This window comes from Phaethon lepturus, unplaced genomic scaffold (assembly GCF_000687285.1).
Source record: "Phaethon lepturus isolate BGI_N335 unplaced genomic scaffold, ASM68728v1 scaffold31367, whole genome shotgun sequence".
Lineage (NCBI taxonomy): Eukaryota > Metazoa > Chordata > Aves > Phaethontiformes > Phaethontidae > Phaethon > Phaethon lepturus.
The window spans coordinates 14349-31384 of NW_010551743.1; the positions used below are offsets into that span (position 1 = coordinate 14349).

The following is a 17036-nucleotide window of genomic DNA, read 5'->3' on the forward strand; positions in this document are numbered from 1 at the left end:
TCCTGTACTTCCATATCATGAACAAAACACCTTTTATCTCCTTCTCAGAAAGATAAATAAACTGAGCTCCTTAAGTCTCTCACTGTCAGGCACGCTTTCCAAGCTTCAAACCACTCTATGGGTCTTCTCTGAATCATCTTCAAGTTTTCCATTTCTTGTTGAAAAGTGTCCGGAACAGGATGAAATGACTCCAGTGTCACCAATGCTGTGCAAGGTTATAAATCGAAGAATGGTGTTAGTTTTTCCAGTCACAGACTAGACACTCAGTTTCTGTTTGTCTTTCCTTAAACTCCTGTGTTCCAATGTGACTTCCTTCTGAATTCTTCACTCATGTGCAGACAAGAGGCACATATTTCTAATGAGTGTATACGGGTTATGCTGCTTCTTGGTCCTAATTCAGAGTCTTGCCTGATGACATCCTTCTCCTAAAACTCTGGATCTCCATACTGACTTCAATATGCCTGCAGAAGCCTAGTCCATTCTCATTAAGCTCCAGAGAGTGCACAGTCTTACTAGTCCTATCTTTGATTGAAAGGTCCTGAAATCCAACAGAAATATTCTGAATATCTTGTCAACTTACCTGGGTCAAAGGAGGGAGGGGTAATATTTGGGTCTCCATCACTACAGTCTGCTCAAACAAGATGTGCTTTGCCCGAGTCAGAAGGTTCGGGCTCAGTGCAGGACTTACTGCTTCAAATTCTATTGCTTGCTTGATGCAGGGCATTATCACACTGAGGTAACAGCTGCTTTTAATAACTATAAAGCCACAACAGCATGGGTTTGCATGGAACATAACTTGCTGTGAAACTTCTCAATTTTGAACCGATCTTGCACTGAAACCAACCATCCTCAGCTGAGTCAGTGGATGTAGAGGGTGCTTAACACTGTGCAGAACTGGGTCAACAATATGACGTCTTAAGTTCATTTTGATCTTCAAACCTTTGAGTGGTTTTCTTGTTAAAAGGATGTATTTGGTCATCTCACAAGACAGAGACCAATATATATTTTAAGTAGCCTGTAAGACCCACTTTCCATACTCTAAATCAACTTCTCTGAAATACTTCCAGGCTATTTTTAAACATCTTCTAAGCTGCACCAAGTATTGCACGGAAGCTCTTCCCCATCATACCTCTGGATCCCAATATGAGAACAGAAGAAAAGATTTACAAGCCTGCCAAGTTGACTTTAATACACCTCTTGCTCAGATATGACCCACATGACTTTACCATTGAGCCATTTGGAGTTGTATTGTGCTGTCCTAAGTGGGGGAACATTTCCAAGGCTGCGGTAAATAGCAGGATCCCGTCCAGAGAAATCAATTACAGTCGCAGCATAGAGTTCTCCTCGTGATGTAATCACAGCTGTTGAGTTATGCCGGGGGTCATACGGGCACCGAGCCACTCCATTAATTCTGTCAATGATTTTGCTAAGATTTCCTACCTGTATTTAAAAAGAGAGAGGAGAGAATTTAAAAAGCGTCTGGCTTTCTTACTGGTATATAGAATTCAGTTTGCCCATGACTACCTATGAGCGAAACCCTGATTTTAAAAAGACAGGCAGCTATAAGAATGTAACACCAGCCAATGACTGTAAATTGATCTTTACATCCATTGTTTGCCAATGTAAGAAGTTGGGTCTGAGCCTCACTGATCCTGTTGCTTTGTAAGAAAGGTAATTCCCCTGCCAATAAAGCGTGTAGGCCACAACCCACTTGGTGTAATCAGGTGTTCCTGCTGCTAGTACAGGTTTCTAATCTTCCATAGACACCTCCTGAATGTATACTGGCATTAAAAAATATAAAAATAAACATTGCTCAGGACCTGCTCTTGCCTCTCTTGAATACAGAGGGAGTTTTGCCATTTATTTGAAGGAAACCTTTTAAGTATTCAGCTAAGAAGATGCTCACAGCTAAGCCTGTCTATATTCCCCATTTTCAGCAGCATACCCAAGGTTTACATGAACAGCACTTTGTTGATATCCAACTCACCCATAGCATGAGTTTTCTGCTCCACACCTGCAGATACACCCATTGCTCCAAAGCAGCCCAAAGGGGCCCAAAGAACAAACCCAAAACTATTTCAGGTCAGCTACATTTGGAACATATTCTCTGCAGCCATGACACCCTGCCAAATGACTGGCCTTCCCCAGAGCACGTATCCAGCCCTCTCCATCACTGCAAAAGAGGCAAAACAGACCTGTCGACTGGAACACACCGGTGAAAAGGCATTGGTACCACAGGTAAAAACCTTCTTGCCATAAACGATCAGCACTCGGACATAGTTCTGGCACTCTTCCTATAGGGACACAAGACAGAAACAAAGGATTTTTGAAAAGACAACTGTGGGGTTATTTATTACATTAAAAAGTTACCTGTATTGCAGCTGGAATACACCTTCCTTAGCTCTAACTCAGACTGAGGTTTATTGCATCAAGCAGTGCATGGCTGTAGGGAGCTAGCGGTCTAAGTGAGCAAGCCCAATTTGCTGGTTATTTCTCTAATCATAGCCCTGCACAGGCCCTGGGTAGGACGCTATCCATCAGGGTGACTCCGTATTAGCTACACAAGCACCTCGTTCTGTGCTCTGCTTACACTGGTGGAGGAATCCTCCTTCTTTTCATGATGATACTTCTGACCTATTTTTCCCAGTAATGCTGCAGCTTAGAAAACGTTAGCTGGACGCAAACTCCAGTGAAGGACAGCAGGTCCATCTGCACTATAATTCACACCAGTGCCAGCAGGAAAACAGCAGGAACTTCTCTTTAATAGACCAGGCTGGTCAGGAGAATCTTGTGCTTGAACAAGCTGTTACTTCCTGCCTCCCACAAGGATTGTGTGCTCAAGATTTTCCACGGTAGAAGGAGTTTCTCTTTCAAGCCAGGCCAGTGAGAAATAGCAAATCTGCTCTTCTCAACTGAATGACCACTTGCTAGTACAAATAGACAACTCCCTCCATAAGCCAGTCCCCAAAGGGTGTGGGGCTCCAGTTGTCCCAGGCTGGGGTAGGGGTGGCAGCACAAGGCTGCACTTAGCTTTCTGCTCCCTCCCGTCCCGAAAATCTTCTTCATGGTGTTGGAGAGAGCAACAGCCTCTTTTTCCCCACAGCCTCATACCCAGAGACCTGTGTGCTGCAGCTCAGGCTAACCAAGCATCTTTGGGGAGTTAAGCCCTGGGGGAGGAAGAGGTCACATAAGGCAGGGACTTTCTAACGTGAGACACAGGGAATGGGAAGTGCGAGACTAGTGTGCAACTCCCACAGGCGGTCAAGAGGCTCGAGAGCCGCCTGCCCCAGGGTTCATCCGAACAGCCCCGATGAGAGAGGTACTGTGAGCCTGGCACCAGGCTGCCTGCCCTGGGCTCTGGGGCCGCCTCCGAGGAAAGGATATGAGCGACAACTGATGACTGGCACCCACAGGGCTCCAAGAGAAGAAAGTCTATCATATTCTACTGTAAACAGAAAAGAAAACTTGTTAAAAAATAACCTTGGCTGGGTTATCCTGTCTGCTTTACTTTCCTCCCTCCAATAGATCATAATTTGCCACTAAGCTGAGCCTACAGCTGCAGACACTGCTTCTCCTTCTGCAAGCAGCAATCACTCTGCGAGCTTCCCTGTCTCACAGCACTCCACGCTGTTGATCATTTCCCTGAAGACTTCATTTGCAAGATTCAGCAGTGTAAAAACACTCCCCATCATCTGGAAAGGAAGAGGCTTGCTTAGCTGGATTACGCGCTATCCATCTCCTTTCATTTGCTGTATGGAAATCAACTCATTGAAGGATGGCATTAAGCAGAAACCCACCAGCATTAGCCACAGACAAGCAACTGGATGGGCATGACATGTGGGGCTTGCTTTTGAATGGCGAAGATCACAGGGACTGCACTCCAGACCCAGCCTAGGAGCACTTGCCCAGCCCAGGCTGAGGCTACAGGGTGCTCTAGAGCAGGTGCTGCCAGTCTTGAGTCTCAGCAGGGGCATCAGGGGATCAGATACATAATGCCTGGCACCCGAAAATGAGAGCTTAAATTCATAGCTGGATTGACTCAGCACTTCTTATTTCAGAAACAGATCAGTCATGGTGACTGTGCATCAGTCTTTCAAACAGGACCTTGAGAAGCACTGTCCCACCTGCTGTGTGTTGAGAATAGAGATCTCATCACTTCCTTTAACAAAGCAAAGGTCTTGCCAGCCTCTCTGCCCTCTCCCGTCATTGTTACATGCTGCTGTGCACCCTGTTAGTTATTCCTGGCCCTAGAGATGTCTGCATTTAATGAGCAGGTTAAGTAATCCCTCCTTCTGTAGAGCACAGTTATTCAATCCCATGTTATATGAGGACCACTATATATTTAACTGCAAGTTACTAGAAATGCCTGAGGGGATGCTATAAAAAAAAGGTATGGACTTCTGTCCCAACAGGGTTTTGTTTTCAGAATATGACTGATTTGGTATCTAACCCAGAATGCAGCTCTGCACCCAAATTTCACACAGTAAGAAAGTATTTATCTGCTCCCCCCTCCACTTCCAGCTTTCTCTGCTTTGTGCAGACTCTGAGCATAGCTTCTGACCTAAACCAGCTGGTATCATTTATGTTGCTGGACCCTTTCCTTGTGTAGGTACTTCAATATATTCCTAACTAAAATCCTGTCCTGCAGAAATCTAAAATCCTAATTTGCAGAATTCTCTTCTTTGCACAGAACTATATTATAGATTAGCAAACTTAAATTTCTATAAAAATCTTCCCAGCTGAGAAGATAGCACACAGAAATGAATTTCTCTGCAAGGTCATGTGCTGGATGGTCTTCTGGAGTCTACTGGCAGTGATGCATCTGTTGCATACTTTACTCGAAAGCACAGTAGCCTGACTTTGTAAGGATGCTAGAAGCTGGTAAAATATTGTGGGTCTTTAGCCCAATTAAGCACAGTTTTATTGGTTTTATTGGTTTTCTTTGTACCCATTCAGTCCAATGCAGAAGTTATTTATTCAAACAGAAGAGAAACCATACTGAGCTGGTATGACATCTGCTGCTGTCTGAACTTGCACCAGAATATTTAATCTGTGAGTTCCAGCCCATTCCCAACTGCTCTGGCAAAGAGCAAGAGAGCACAGTCAGTAGGGAGGAGGTCTTAGACTGGAAACACTTGACAGCTGATACTTTTCAGGGAACTGGATGCCCCAAGCCCAATAATTATTTCAATGACTGTAAGAAGCAGAAGCTGGGGTGACTAGTGGATGTTTTCTACTCTGCTTAAATAACAATGCTATTAGGCGTGGGCCATATCCATCCATAGTTGTTCCTATGAATTAACTGAGTAGGCATTTTCCCTGGACCCGCCTTGCTGATGGTAACAGCACTCCATGCTCCTGCAGGAAAAGCAATTATAATAGGTACATTTCATCCACTTTTTTCAAAGCAATGTATACAGCTGGAAGTAATGTTCTGAAACAGATGTATATCATCTGCCCTGTCCTCCCAGCTGGGTGCATCAAAACACACAGGTGATAAAGAATTTGCCATGGTGACACACTTAGTCAGAGGAGATCCTGAAGGACAGCAACAAAGATCTAGCTACCAGACCCCACCTCTCCAGCCTGTCTAGCCCAAAGATGAACACTGTGTTTATCGGGTATTTCTTATTGCTGTACCGACCGCCAGTCAAGTCCGTGTATGAAAACCTCCAACACAAGCCAAGAAGAAATGGAACCACTTAAATGCTCCAGCTTGCAGGATTTTTCTCAAGGCACGGTCAGTGACATTTACATTGGATCCTCTTTCTACCCTATTCTCAAAATAACTAGCAAGGAACAGCCTCCTCTCTGTGTTCTTTAAACCAGCCTGGATTTGCTCCGAAAAGTCATTCAACATGCTGCTCTCTGCAACAATTCATAGCTGAGGCAACTGCTTAGTAAAATGATCTCACAAACCCCTAAATAAAATAGTAGCTATTTAATTCAGTTTCTTCCATGGGGCTGGAAAACTCTAGTCGTGCAGGAGGCAGAATTCAGATGGGCTTTAATATAGCTGGAAAACCTGGCAAGCTTGAACCCAACTCTGTCCAGACGAGACAATATTTGGATCCTGCTTTCACATTATGGAGCATACACAGATTTAACCGTCTGATCAGTCTGCAAATCTCATCACCAGAAGATATTATTGGGATCAAGAGATTAAGGTTTTAAATAAAGGGGGAAGACTGGGTATTTATATGGTTAATGAGAATAACCCAGTTATATTAGTTGGGATTATTATTAAATATATGGCACAGCTGATAAAAACCTGTGGCTCTCCGCCAGAGCATTAAGCGTATCTCCAATTTTCCTATGAATTGCAAACGACCCACTTTGGGGTTCTTGCTCCTTCCTCAAAATTACCTGGTACTGGTCCGTTTTTTGAGATAAGGCCTTAAACTGAGCAGATACTGCTTTTCTCCAGTTTAATGATCCTTGTTTTCCTAGAAAGGAAGAGTACAGAACTTCTAATGCTCAACCCTGCAGGGCACTGGGTCTCACAGTCACTAATAAACTTCACTGAAGCCCCTCTCTCCAACACTCCCCCCCCCAATTTAAGCCTATCCTCAGTTATTTAATTTTTTGCAACATTTAGATTTAAATGTGTCTGTCTGTGAATGCTGTAATGTCCACCACTCTGGACAGGACCAGGCTTCCTTCTAGCTTATACAGATGTCAGGCTGCCTGGAAAGCGTTTTTCAAGCCTGAGAACCAAGAGTGGTGCCGTGTTACCCCCTTCATTCGTGTGGATAGATCAGCAAATGGAGGGGTTGAACTCCTGCCGGCTTCGGTTTGAGGTAAAATTCAAAAAGACATAGTCAGGATGCTGCAAATAAGCCACCTGTAGGGGCTTCTTGAGCCGTTTCATCTGTCATCTCTGAACACTGGAGTTCTGAAATGTTACAAGCCCGTAATCTCACTGTACAGATGTATTTTTCTTTGAAAGTATAACCATATATAGGCAGTACTTTAATTAGCCTTTTACTTTGAATAAACCACTCAAGTCCTGTTTTGAGATCTCCTTTTTAATCTTCTCAATTCCTTTTTTTTTTTTTTTTTAGGCTAACACTATTTGATCACAGTGATATAGATTAAAAACACAGTTACAAGCTGTGAGAAAAATAGCTCTTTCAGATGGTCCGTTGTCCTCAGTAAAGAAACACAAACTCCTGGAGCACAACCTGCAGAGATCAGCCAGCAGAACTCCATGCTACCCCTTCTACAACATTTTAGAGTGCAAACATATCTGTTGCGGTTCATCCTGGTTTGTTAAAAAAAGAATCAAGACCTAACATGTTCTCAAGTACTGTTATTAACACACTTTCGGATATCTATACTTATTTCTTTGGGCAAACAATTCTATTAATCACTTTTTAAGCAAATACCCTGACCAAGCTGTCTTTCTCCTTTGAGTGCAATAGGTAGCAAAGAGAATTGTTAATGAATTTTCCAGCCAAGTTTTCTTTAATGCACTTCAAATCAAATTTGGGGGCTGATTCTACATTGATAGCTTAGCAGAAGTACTACGAATGTAAGTTCAGATCTCTAGGAATACTTAAAAAGGGGAAAAAAAAAAATCTGACTGCCTCCCAGTTATTTCTGTTTGCCTGGGAATTTAAATTGTGCCTGTCCTATCTGGACATTATTCTACCTATTATTCATAAGTGGTGCGGAGATTCCCAGCTCCATTAGATAACCAGAGGGCACATCCTCTGTGTGACACAGAGCCACTCGAAGGCCTGAAAGAGCAGATTCCTCCATTAGCTTCAAACCCGTTTAGGTGGGCTCTAGCCTGGGGTTAGGATTTCCCTGTAACCTTGTGTGAACCATAAGACCTCCCCACTATCAGGACATCATAAGGGAAAGACGAAAGTGCACACGTTTAGAAAGCCACAACTCTCCATGCCAGGCAAAATTCCTTAGATGTGGTGGATGTGGAGCATTATGCAGAGACAAACCCATTACCAACTAGAAGCTGAGCAACTCCTAATGAAATTAAATACACCTCTTCCCCTTCCACTCTGTCCATCACTCATTTTAACTACAACCTCTAGGTGATATCATTTGGAAGACAGAAAGAAAGGCAACACAACATTGACTTTGTTCTCTGCACTGTCTCTCAGTAATGTAGATGTTTTCCCAGGGGACAATTTTAAGGTGCTCATTAGGATACATATTATAAATGTTGGAAAAATAAGAATGATTACTAGTGGAAGCCAGCATGGGTCTCCAGAGGCATGGCAAATAAAGCATATACTATTCTTTCAGGAAATCACAAATTTTGGTTGATAAATATGACATAAAGGAAAGAGACTCTTCTGGTGTGTTTGTTTTAATACCACACGACATATTACAGAGAGTTAATTTTAAAATCAGGTTCAAGAACATATACATTAGTGGGTTAAAATCTGATAAAATACTGGGCTGAAAAAAGTCCTTAAAGTGAAATAATACACAAACTTGCTATTCTATCTGGATCCCAGATGGGGTGGTACTAGCCCAGTATCCACACTTTTCTTAATGAGCATTTGTGGATAACGCAAATATTACAAAAACAGTAATTACGAGTGAGGCCAAAGCCATATATAGGCTCACATCCACATCTATATAGTGATTTATGCTAGACTGCTGAGCTGGACCCCACAAATAAAAAAAAATTTTCCTAAGATATTATGCATTAAAGAGCAAGTAACAAAAGGCTCCATGTATAGACTGGGAGATTACATCCCAAGACTAGCAACTGTGAAAAGGATTTAGTGGTCACAGTGGCTAGGCAATTCTGCATGATCACCTATGGCAGAAGAGCTTATGAGACTGCCAGGTATGTGAACAGACGGTGAATAAGAGGTAGAAGACTGTTTTAATCACAGGCAGGCATTAGAGAGATTGACAAGGGAATACAGGTGAAAAATTGGAGCGCAGAAAACAGACACAAAATATATTCAAGGGCAGCAGAAAAATTACTTAGAGAAAGAGGTTTGGAGAACTCAGCTTTTTACTTTATCAAAAAGCCTAAGTACAGATTTGACAAGAGCATATAAGTGCATTTTAAAAAAATAAATATTGGTAACTAAAAGGCTCTTTAATCTAGCAGAGAAGGGCAAAATGAAACCCAGCCACTCAAAACTGAAGCCAGATACAAAGAGGAAATAAAGTACATGTTAACAGGGAAGGTGATCTGCCATTAGCACAAGCCAGCAAAGCACAGAGTCAGGCCATTTGCTTCAGGCCTTCAGTTCAAAACTTCTTGGCCTTCCTCAAAAGGTGCAGCAGCCAAACACAAGTTACTGAGCTCAATTTAGGCATAAGCAGATGAAATCTGTGACCAGAGCTACACAGGGTGTCAGAAGAAATGACCTAATGGTACCTTCTAGCTTCAAATCTGGGACCCAGATTTCTCATCTCCCTTTTTTTCTGGACAATAGGTACTCAAATGTGGAGTGATCATCATGCCATAATAATTATACTTCTGTGATAGGCATTTGTGGCTTTTACTCTTGCACTTTTTATTTTCCTTATGGTAAAGCTCTAAGAATTTTAGGAAGATTTTTCCTCCTGCTTAGGAGGAAGAATCTGATACAGATACTCAACAGGCATAAGAATGAAGGGAAAAAGGCATTTTAATACACTAGGTGGCTTTGAAAACCTCACCCTAAAATACATACATTATTAGATAGCAAGGAAAATGGACCAGTCACATAACTTACACAAACTACACTGTGAATTAAGAGCCAAAGGTCCTCCTTATTTCTAGCCTCCATCACCACATATCTAAATGCCTGACAATCCATAACATATTTATCATCAAATCATCTGTGCTAGGTAGAAAACTGCCATTAGTCAAGTTTTGACAAAGCAGAGCTGAGGCAGGCAGAGCTCTGCATCTTGTACTACCGTTGCACAGCAGAATCAGAAATATTCACATTAGTGCTGCCCTCACTTGCTGCATTTACCCAGCCAAGGGCAGAGACTCTGGGTCAGAGCTGGACTTCTTAGCTGGGGTAGAGCACTTTACCAGCTCGCTAGACTCACTATTTCTGGAGCTAGCGCTACATGTATAGACTCCCCAAGAAGGACTCAACCACAGACACGTAGGCTGGAGTAGACACAGACTTGGAAGATTTGGGGTTATTTAGCTACTGCAGAATCCTTCTGCCTTTGTTAGTAGCTTTTTCTTGTCAGACTCTTAGTCAACACCTCTGCCATTAATTGTATGTCAAGAAGTGTCTAACAGTCTGCTTAATTATCGTTCCTCAGGACTTCACACCCATGGCCCCTGCGCCCACCAAACAATTTCAACCTCTGGATCACAATCAGCATAAACTCAGCTGCTCAGAACATTATCCTCATGAAATTTTGGCAAACTCGTTGCCATGTGAGGAGGCAGCAGCAACAAAGATACTCAGACCATCGCTTTTTTTTGGCATGACAGTAAAAAAGGTAAATTGGAATTATCCTAGAATTTGTTCAGTCAAATGCATGGTTCTGTCCAAGGGTTGACAAAATAATTCTGGGTTATCAATTCAAATTCTTCATGAACAACGGAATACAATTTATATGTCACAAACTTTACCATGGAAGAAAAGAGCAAAATCCTTTCTTTACACATTTTAAAGTACAAAGACTGCAAATTCAAAAATTGCTCATGTCTTGGGTTTTGGAGGTTTTTTTATTTTGTCCAACTTCTGCTGGGTTCTTCTTCTAGTGGCTGGCCACATTTTGTGTTCACATAACCCAGCCCATTTTGCCTCCATAGTGTTTTCCTGCATAACATAGATCCTACACAAAACTCTAACAGTTGTTCTAGGATACCCATATTCCTGTTCTCCATAGCTGCATAAAGCAAATTGTTGCCTATCCATCAAAATTCAAGCTAGCTTCTTTGTGTATATATAAGTTAATACAGTAATCACATGAGGTTTATTATATGAAATGAACACAGTCAATGGAAGATCCTATAATCCTGTGTTCATAGCACTGAATGGGAACTTGGCAGAATTCCAGAATTTTAGGCCAGCCATAAAATCACATACATCTGCTTGACGGTCCATGTCTAAGCAAAGATCATGCTTATCCTCTCTTATCCTTTGTCTAACTCCTTTGGTTTAGACTGAGGACTCTTTGCGGTGTAGTGTTAAGGACAATAGGACACCCTCTCAGTTGAGGTTTGAAGATTTTTGAACAGCACCAATACCACATTTGAAAAATCAAAATATTTCCTGCTTTTAGATAGATGGCTTTGTTTTAGCTTCTCAAAAGACGCGCAGAAAGGACCTGTGTTTGGATCAGAAATGCCTGCGAACTCGAGACTTCCGGGACAGTATGCCTTGTTTCAAGCAATTCTTGCTTTAAACTGCAGTTTAGCAGACTGCACCTGCCTCCAAAGGAGCTCTGTGGAGAAATTCCACCTGAACAGACTGCAGTGTGCTAACAGATTCAATTCGCATGTTCAAGTGAATTATACAAAAAAACATAAGGCTGCTGGTCTCTTCTCCCAAGTAACAAGCGATAGGACAAGAGGAAATGGCCTCAAGTTGCAACAGGGGAGGTCTAGATTGGATATTAGGAGAAATTTCTTCACCAAAAGGGTTGCCAAGCACTGGAACAGGCTGTCCAGGGAAGTGGCTGAATCACCATCCCTGGAGGTATTTAAAAGACATGTAGATGTGGTGCTTAGGGACATGGTTTAGTGGTGGACTTGGCAGTGCTAGGTTAACTGCTGGACTTATCTTAAAAGTCTTTTCCAGCCTAAACGATTCTATGATTCTAAATGCAAACAAGCATCGAGGCCCACGTGACCAAATGCCAATGGCTCACCACTGAGTACTGAGACTAAGCCAACCTGCCCAGACTCAGACCCTACTGCAGGATGTTACCTTTGGCTTGCCACCACTGTGCTCCTTGATGTGTCGCAATCTGTGTCCTCTGCGGCAGTTGAAATCACCTTTAAATTTCATGCAGAGCAAGTCTAATAACTTGGACAGGGGGCCTTTGAAATGGCTTGCTCTGTGGTGCTTATACACTTGTGTTGGTAGATCTAAACTGCTGCAAATTTACAAGCTCAAGCTGGTGTCAGATGCTCCCTGTGTGGATTTCACATGATGCAAATAAATTTACCCATAGCATCGTTGTAGCAAACCAAAACTTACCTCTGTTTTCCCTTTACTTTGACAGGACCTCCTGGTGTCTTCATCTGAACCCCATGCCGTTGCCTGAGAAACCAAAATGCACAAGTCACATGACAATGCCACCAACCACCATGTCTGGAGACTCCCAAAACAAGAGCAAGTATCTCCAGCCAATTTACACAGCCCAATTTGAAAGCAGCATTGTGACAGTAAACATGACTCTCGCTCCCACTGTGCTCACAGTGCACACAAATGATAAATAAATGAGAAGTCCAGAGGCAGAAGCAACTGGAATGTTAACAGAGGACAGACTTTAATTTACATGTAAATACAACTGATCATTATTCAACTGGAAGGTCCAAGACATAAGCCCCACACACCGAGCCCTCACCCTTTTTTCAGAGAGGACAGCGCTGTGTAAAACCGCCAGCTTTCACCACCAAAATGAAAACCTGCCCTACAGCAAAGTCCAGTAGTTCTGCACAAATCTGCTGGTCTCCTTAAATTTACCCACAAGATTATCACCTTCTAAGTAATTCTGCAGTGAAGTGAGCTGGATAAAACAACAATGGGGAGCTGACAGGTAAGCCCCAAGAGATAGGAAGAGGAGAGAAAGGTTGGATGGCGATTTGTGATGCCAGGCAAGTGGGGTCAGATCCTGAGGTGGAGTAGAATGCATTAGGGCTGAGGGCACTATTGACTGGGGGCAGAAAGCACATAGGATCCCCAGTTGGCTCTGACTGGCTGCTTCGGAATGAAGAGGCCCCTTCCTTCGCATGGCCTTCCTTGGCCCCTGCGGACCAGCATGGCTGCATGAGAGAACTTTTAGGTTTAAAATATTCAGCAACATACCCAATCAGTCAGTGCCCTCTGCAATTTTCCTCCTTTCAGCACTTTTTTTAAAGTAGTCTTAACAAATTCAAGCAGGTATTGTTATCTGGAGGTGAAAATACATATAAACATCTATTTTATACATAATACATCATTCTGAGTACAAGAAAAATAGCTCTGTTACATAGGGAAAGGCCAGGCTCACAAAGTTCAGATACAGATCCAACGCTTCCCTAGAAGAGCCAGGATTTCTTTTTCTCCCTAACCATTCCCAGTCCATTACCAACACAGGAAATGGCTTCAAAGTTCAGTCCAGATCTGAACTCTTCTTGAACTTTCTCACTGCAGCCAATATATTTTTTTAAACTCTGGGCTTCCATAGAAATTGTCCCCTCGACACATGATTAATCCTATTTTTTTGCAGGAGAAAGATGGGAGACCAGTAAGAAGAAGGGATCAATTTTCTCACCCCCAGCTCAGGTCCATGAAGACACTTGCTCAGAACTGCAAGAAATGCCACCACCCGGGAAATGCATTTATACACAGCATTGGAAGAAGTGCTATTTCTACCTCATTCAAAAAAATTGTATCTTCTCCATTAGCCGAGCACTCAGTTCAATTTTTCTTAAAGTAAGACTTTACGAGCACATGCAAAGATCTGATGGGAGAAGGGAAAAGCACAGATCTTTCCTGGGGAGTTGCTTGGGAAATACCTCCCAGGTACTGCAATCGAATCCAGGCTGAAGGCCAAAAACTTGTGCTTTTGTGAGAGCTGGGATAAGTCCTTGCTGGAAAGGATCATTTTGCCACATCCTGAGAGGGGTTTTGTCACTGGATGAGAGCGCTCACGTCAATAGGCCATCATAGGAGAGCAGGGAATTTGGACTGGTGACTCCCAGAAGCCCTTGACATCTGCAACACAACTGTGCAGCAGCATTTTGATCCTCAGTCCCAAATCTATCCCATATTCATCTAACCACAGTATCCTTGCACCTCGGATCAATTTTTGACAACCTTAATACAAAAAAAAAAAAAAAAAAAAAACTCCAGAAAAAAGACAGCTTATTAGGTGGCTCTTCTTCCCATTTCAAAATCAAAGACAGCACACTCTCCATTATACAGCCCAATTTACCTTAACAGTGCTTGACAGGACAAAATGAAAACAGAGATCACTGGTTACTTCAGGAATCAATGCTGCTTCTCTGCAAATACTCTGGGTCTTCTGGGATTTCAGCAAAGCAAGAGAAGAATTTGGCCTCCTAGGGGACACCTACTTTTCCTGCCAGACACCTGCACCACAGAGCTTTGAGGTGTGTTGTAAATGTAGCTCATGTCAGAGCACTGGTCCCCTCCAGCTATGTTCTTGGTGCCTAAAAGTTTTCTTTCATTAAGCAAAATCATCCTTCAGCTTTCTGAAGCACTACTTTGATGTCTAATGATAACAGAAGTTCTTGGTGATGGCCCAAAGTATAGGAGCATGTTGTTTGTGACTGCACCATTAGTCAGGGTGCACTTCATTAGAGCTAAGAGGATAATTAAGCAATATAGCAATCCAGAGCATGTTTTACAAGTCCCACACATGTTTTTGCTGGGACAGGGAGGAGCTAGATTGAAGGCTAAGTAACTCCAATGACTTCTATTGACTCAAAGAAAATATTTGTGACCCTCCAAAGCAAAACATCTTGTCAATAATAAAAATATAATTGCAAAGCCAAGGAGCCAATGTGCATTTAAATAATTGTACTGTAAGGTATGAATATGCACCGGTCAGCTGATCTACAGCCTAGCCAAGTCCTCTTGCTGGCCTTCCAAGAGCCCGCACACATCTATGGTCATGGCCTTTGGGCTGGACCTGGTAAGAGGTCCTGGGCAGGCTCAGACCTCTGGGCTTTCAAATGAGATTTCCAGCATTGGTTGGTTTCTTTACTTTACTGATCAGCTGTCTTTTCAGATCAAAATTTCCTACTTTTGTCACCTTTGTAGTCTTGGGCTTCTCTGTGTGAACTCCCGGTGTAATGCTGGTGCTCTACTTCCCGCTTCCTACTTCCTACTTCCATTGGTATGGCCAACCCAAGCCCCTCCTTCCCAGATGAAATTTTCTTCCTCTGCCTTAGATTCATTTTGCCCCAGTGTCAAACCACATCCTGGATATTTGACAGAGAAACCTTCAGAAAGATCTCTCTCTTATGGAATACATCTGTGTGTACCCATAGGTTTCTCAGTGAGGCTGGCACCTACTTAATACTTCTGTAACACTACAGTGCTGCAGGGGATGCTTTGTACTTTCATCTCTTTACCTGATAATAACACTTCTCAATAGCCAGCTTCTCACACACTGACCTAGCCACGTCCCCTCCCTTTCCTCATCTTCCTCAATAAACCAAAGGAATACTATTTCTTTTTACTGATGAAAGCTGCTTCTGCATGCTTGGATGATGTACAAACTTTATCCACCAGAATATTTTGGTCACTCAGTTGGGTCATCATCCTGAATTTATGATTGATTTTCTCAGTTGTCTGAGACATTTAAGTTTCCAAGCTCCAGAAAACACATCTGGGATTATTTTGTACCTCCTGCTACACGTGTCAGTCAAGAGCGGTAGAGTAGACACCTCTGGACCCATGCAGCAATAGAACAACTTTCATGGTATGCGTCATAGAAAACAGAACCTGGATGAAGATGTGACAAACGTGGGAGCAAGGCTACATACAAACACAGGACAGTATCTACTTTCTCCCAGCTGCTTCCCTACTTCCCATATGCTTATGCAACTAAGCAAAATACTTCTTTACGCCGTCAGGATGTCAGCAATTCCTCCCCTTGCATCCCTACCAAGAGCACTCTTGCTCTTCATGCTACCTCCTTACAAGCTCTCCAGCATCTCTTCCCTCCTGCATTTCCAGAAGAAATGCAGTTTCTAAGAGTGTTCCCAGCCACGTTGAGGACCTCTACTACCACATGCCCACATACAAAATGGTGGAATACCAGATTCATACACCATATGAATGAAACAACAAGCTCAGGGCCATAGCTGCTGTGTAAGACAAGAGCCATGCAAACCATGAGCAGGACTGCTCAGACACCTGTGCAAACAGGCACAAGAGTACTAGCAACTTTGTCCCTGCCCTGAAAATGCAGTTAAATGTGCCTTCCTTCAGCCTATTTACATGGACACCTGGTTCTTCGCATCTCTCTTTCTCTTCTTGAGTTCTATGCAGGCAGATTTTCTCAAACAAACAAACAAACCACCAAAAAACAAAAGGGGGTTTTGTGCTACTGCTGCATCTTTAGGAAGTCACATGAAGGAGAACAATCATGGGGGAAGCAATCACGTGTACAACCATGTGCAACACTGCCCAACTAGAAATTATCAGAAGTGGGCCACAATGGCTAAGCTCAGTGCATATCTGAATATTCAAATATCACAGTCAGACACAAAAAGAAAGAGTTAATGTCTCGTCTAATAAATTATGAGCATCACTGTTGCTCCCAGTTCAGACTGCAGATCAAGAGTGCTCTAGAAATTCTAGCTCGTCATGTGCTGTCAAATCAATTGTTCAGCACGCACTGCCGAGAGAAGCTTTCTAGATACATTTATTTAATTACCTGCACATTCCAGTGTTGGCATCCAAAGTACCTGCCTGTCACTAGCAAGTCCTGTTATCAATAGTTATGTGCATCTTCAAGTGCTGATATGAAAACCTCTTTGACTTCTATGGACCAGCTTTTACATTCAGGCCAGCAATTTATAATTACTTCAAACACCACATATGAATTTAATAGATTAAGCATACACTAATCCCTGCACTGTACTTGCACAACAGAGTTTACAGGTTTTTGTGCAAAACCAGAACATTGCTTTAAAACTGGGAAGTGAAGACTGAAAGAGAATAGGTTACATGCATATTTATTGGGTAAATTAAACCCATTTTAAATTTCTAAAGTCTTTTATTACACACCTATCTATCTGTTACCAACCTCAATTCCATTAAATAAGTCCTACATGCCTGCAGACAGACCCAGAATCATGTTGTTCTCTCCTATTAGGGGAAAAAATTGTAATACAAAAATGT

General features: G+C 42.6%; 1 protein-coding gene across 1 annotated transcript in view; it reads right to left on the bottom strand.

Moving 5' to 3' along the window:
- Nucleotides 1-17036, bottom strand: part of LOC104623822 (semaphorin-5B-like) — a gene marked incomplete at its 3' end in the record, with an annotated part of 80272 nt that overhangs the window by 12208 nt on the left and 51028 nt on the right. Inside the window, exons 4-6 of the mRNA XM_010291015.1 lie at nt 12153-12215; nt 2196-2294; nt 1227-1440 (exon numbers count right to left, since the gene is read on the bottom strand). Of these exons, the coding sequence (XP_010289317.1) occupies nt 1227-1440; nt 2196-2294; nt 12153-12215 (376 nt within the window). The remainder of the gene's footprint in view (nt 1-1226; nt 1441-2195; nt 2295-12152; nt 12216-17036) is intronic.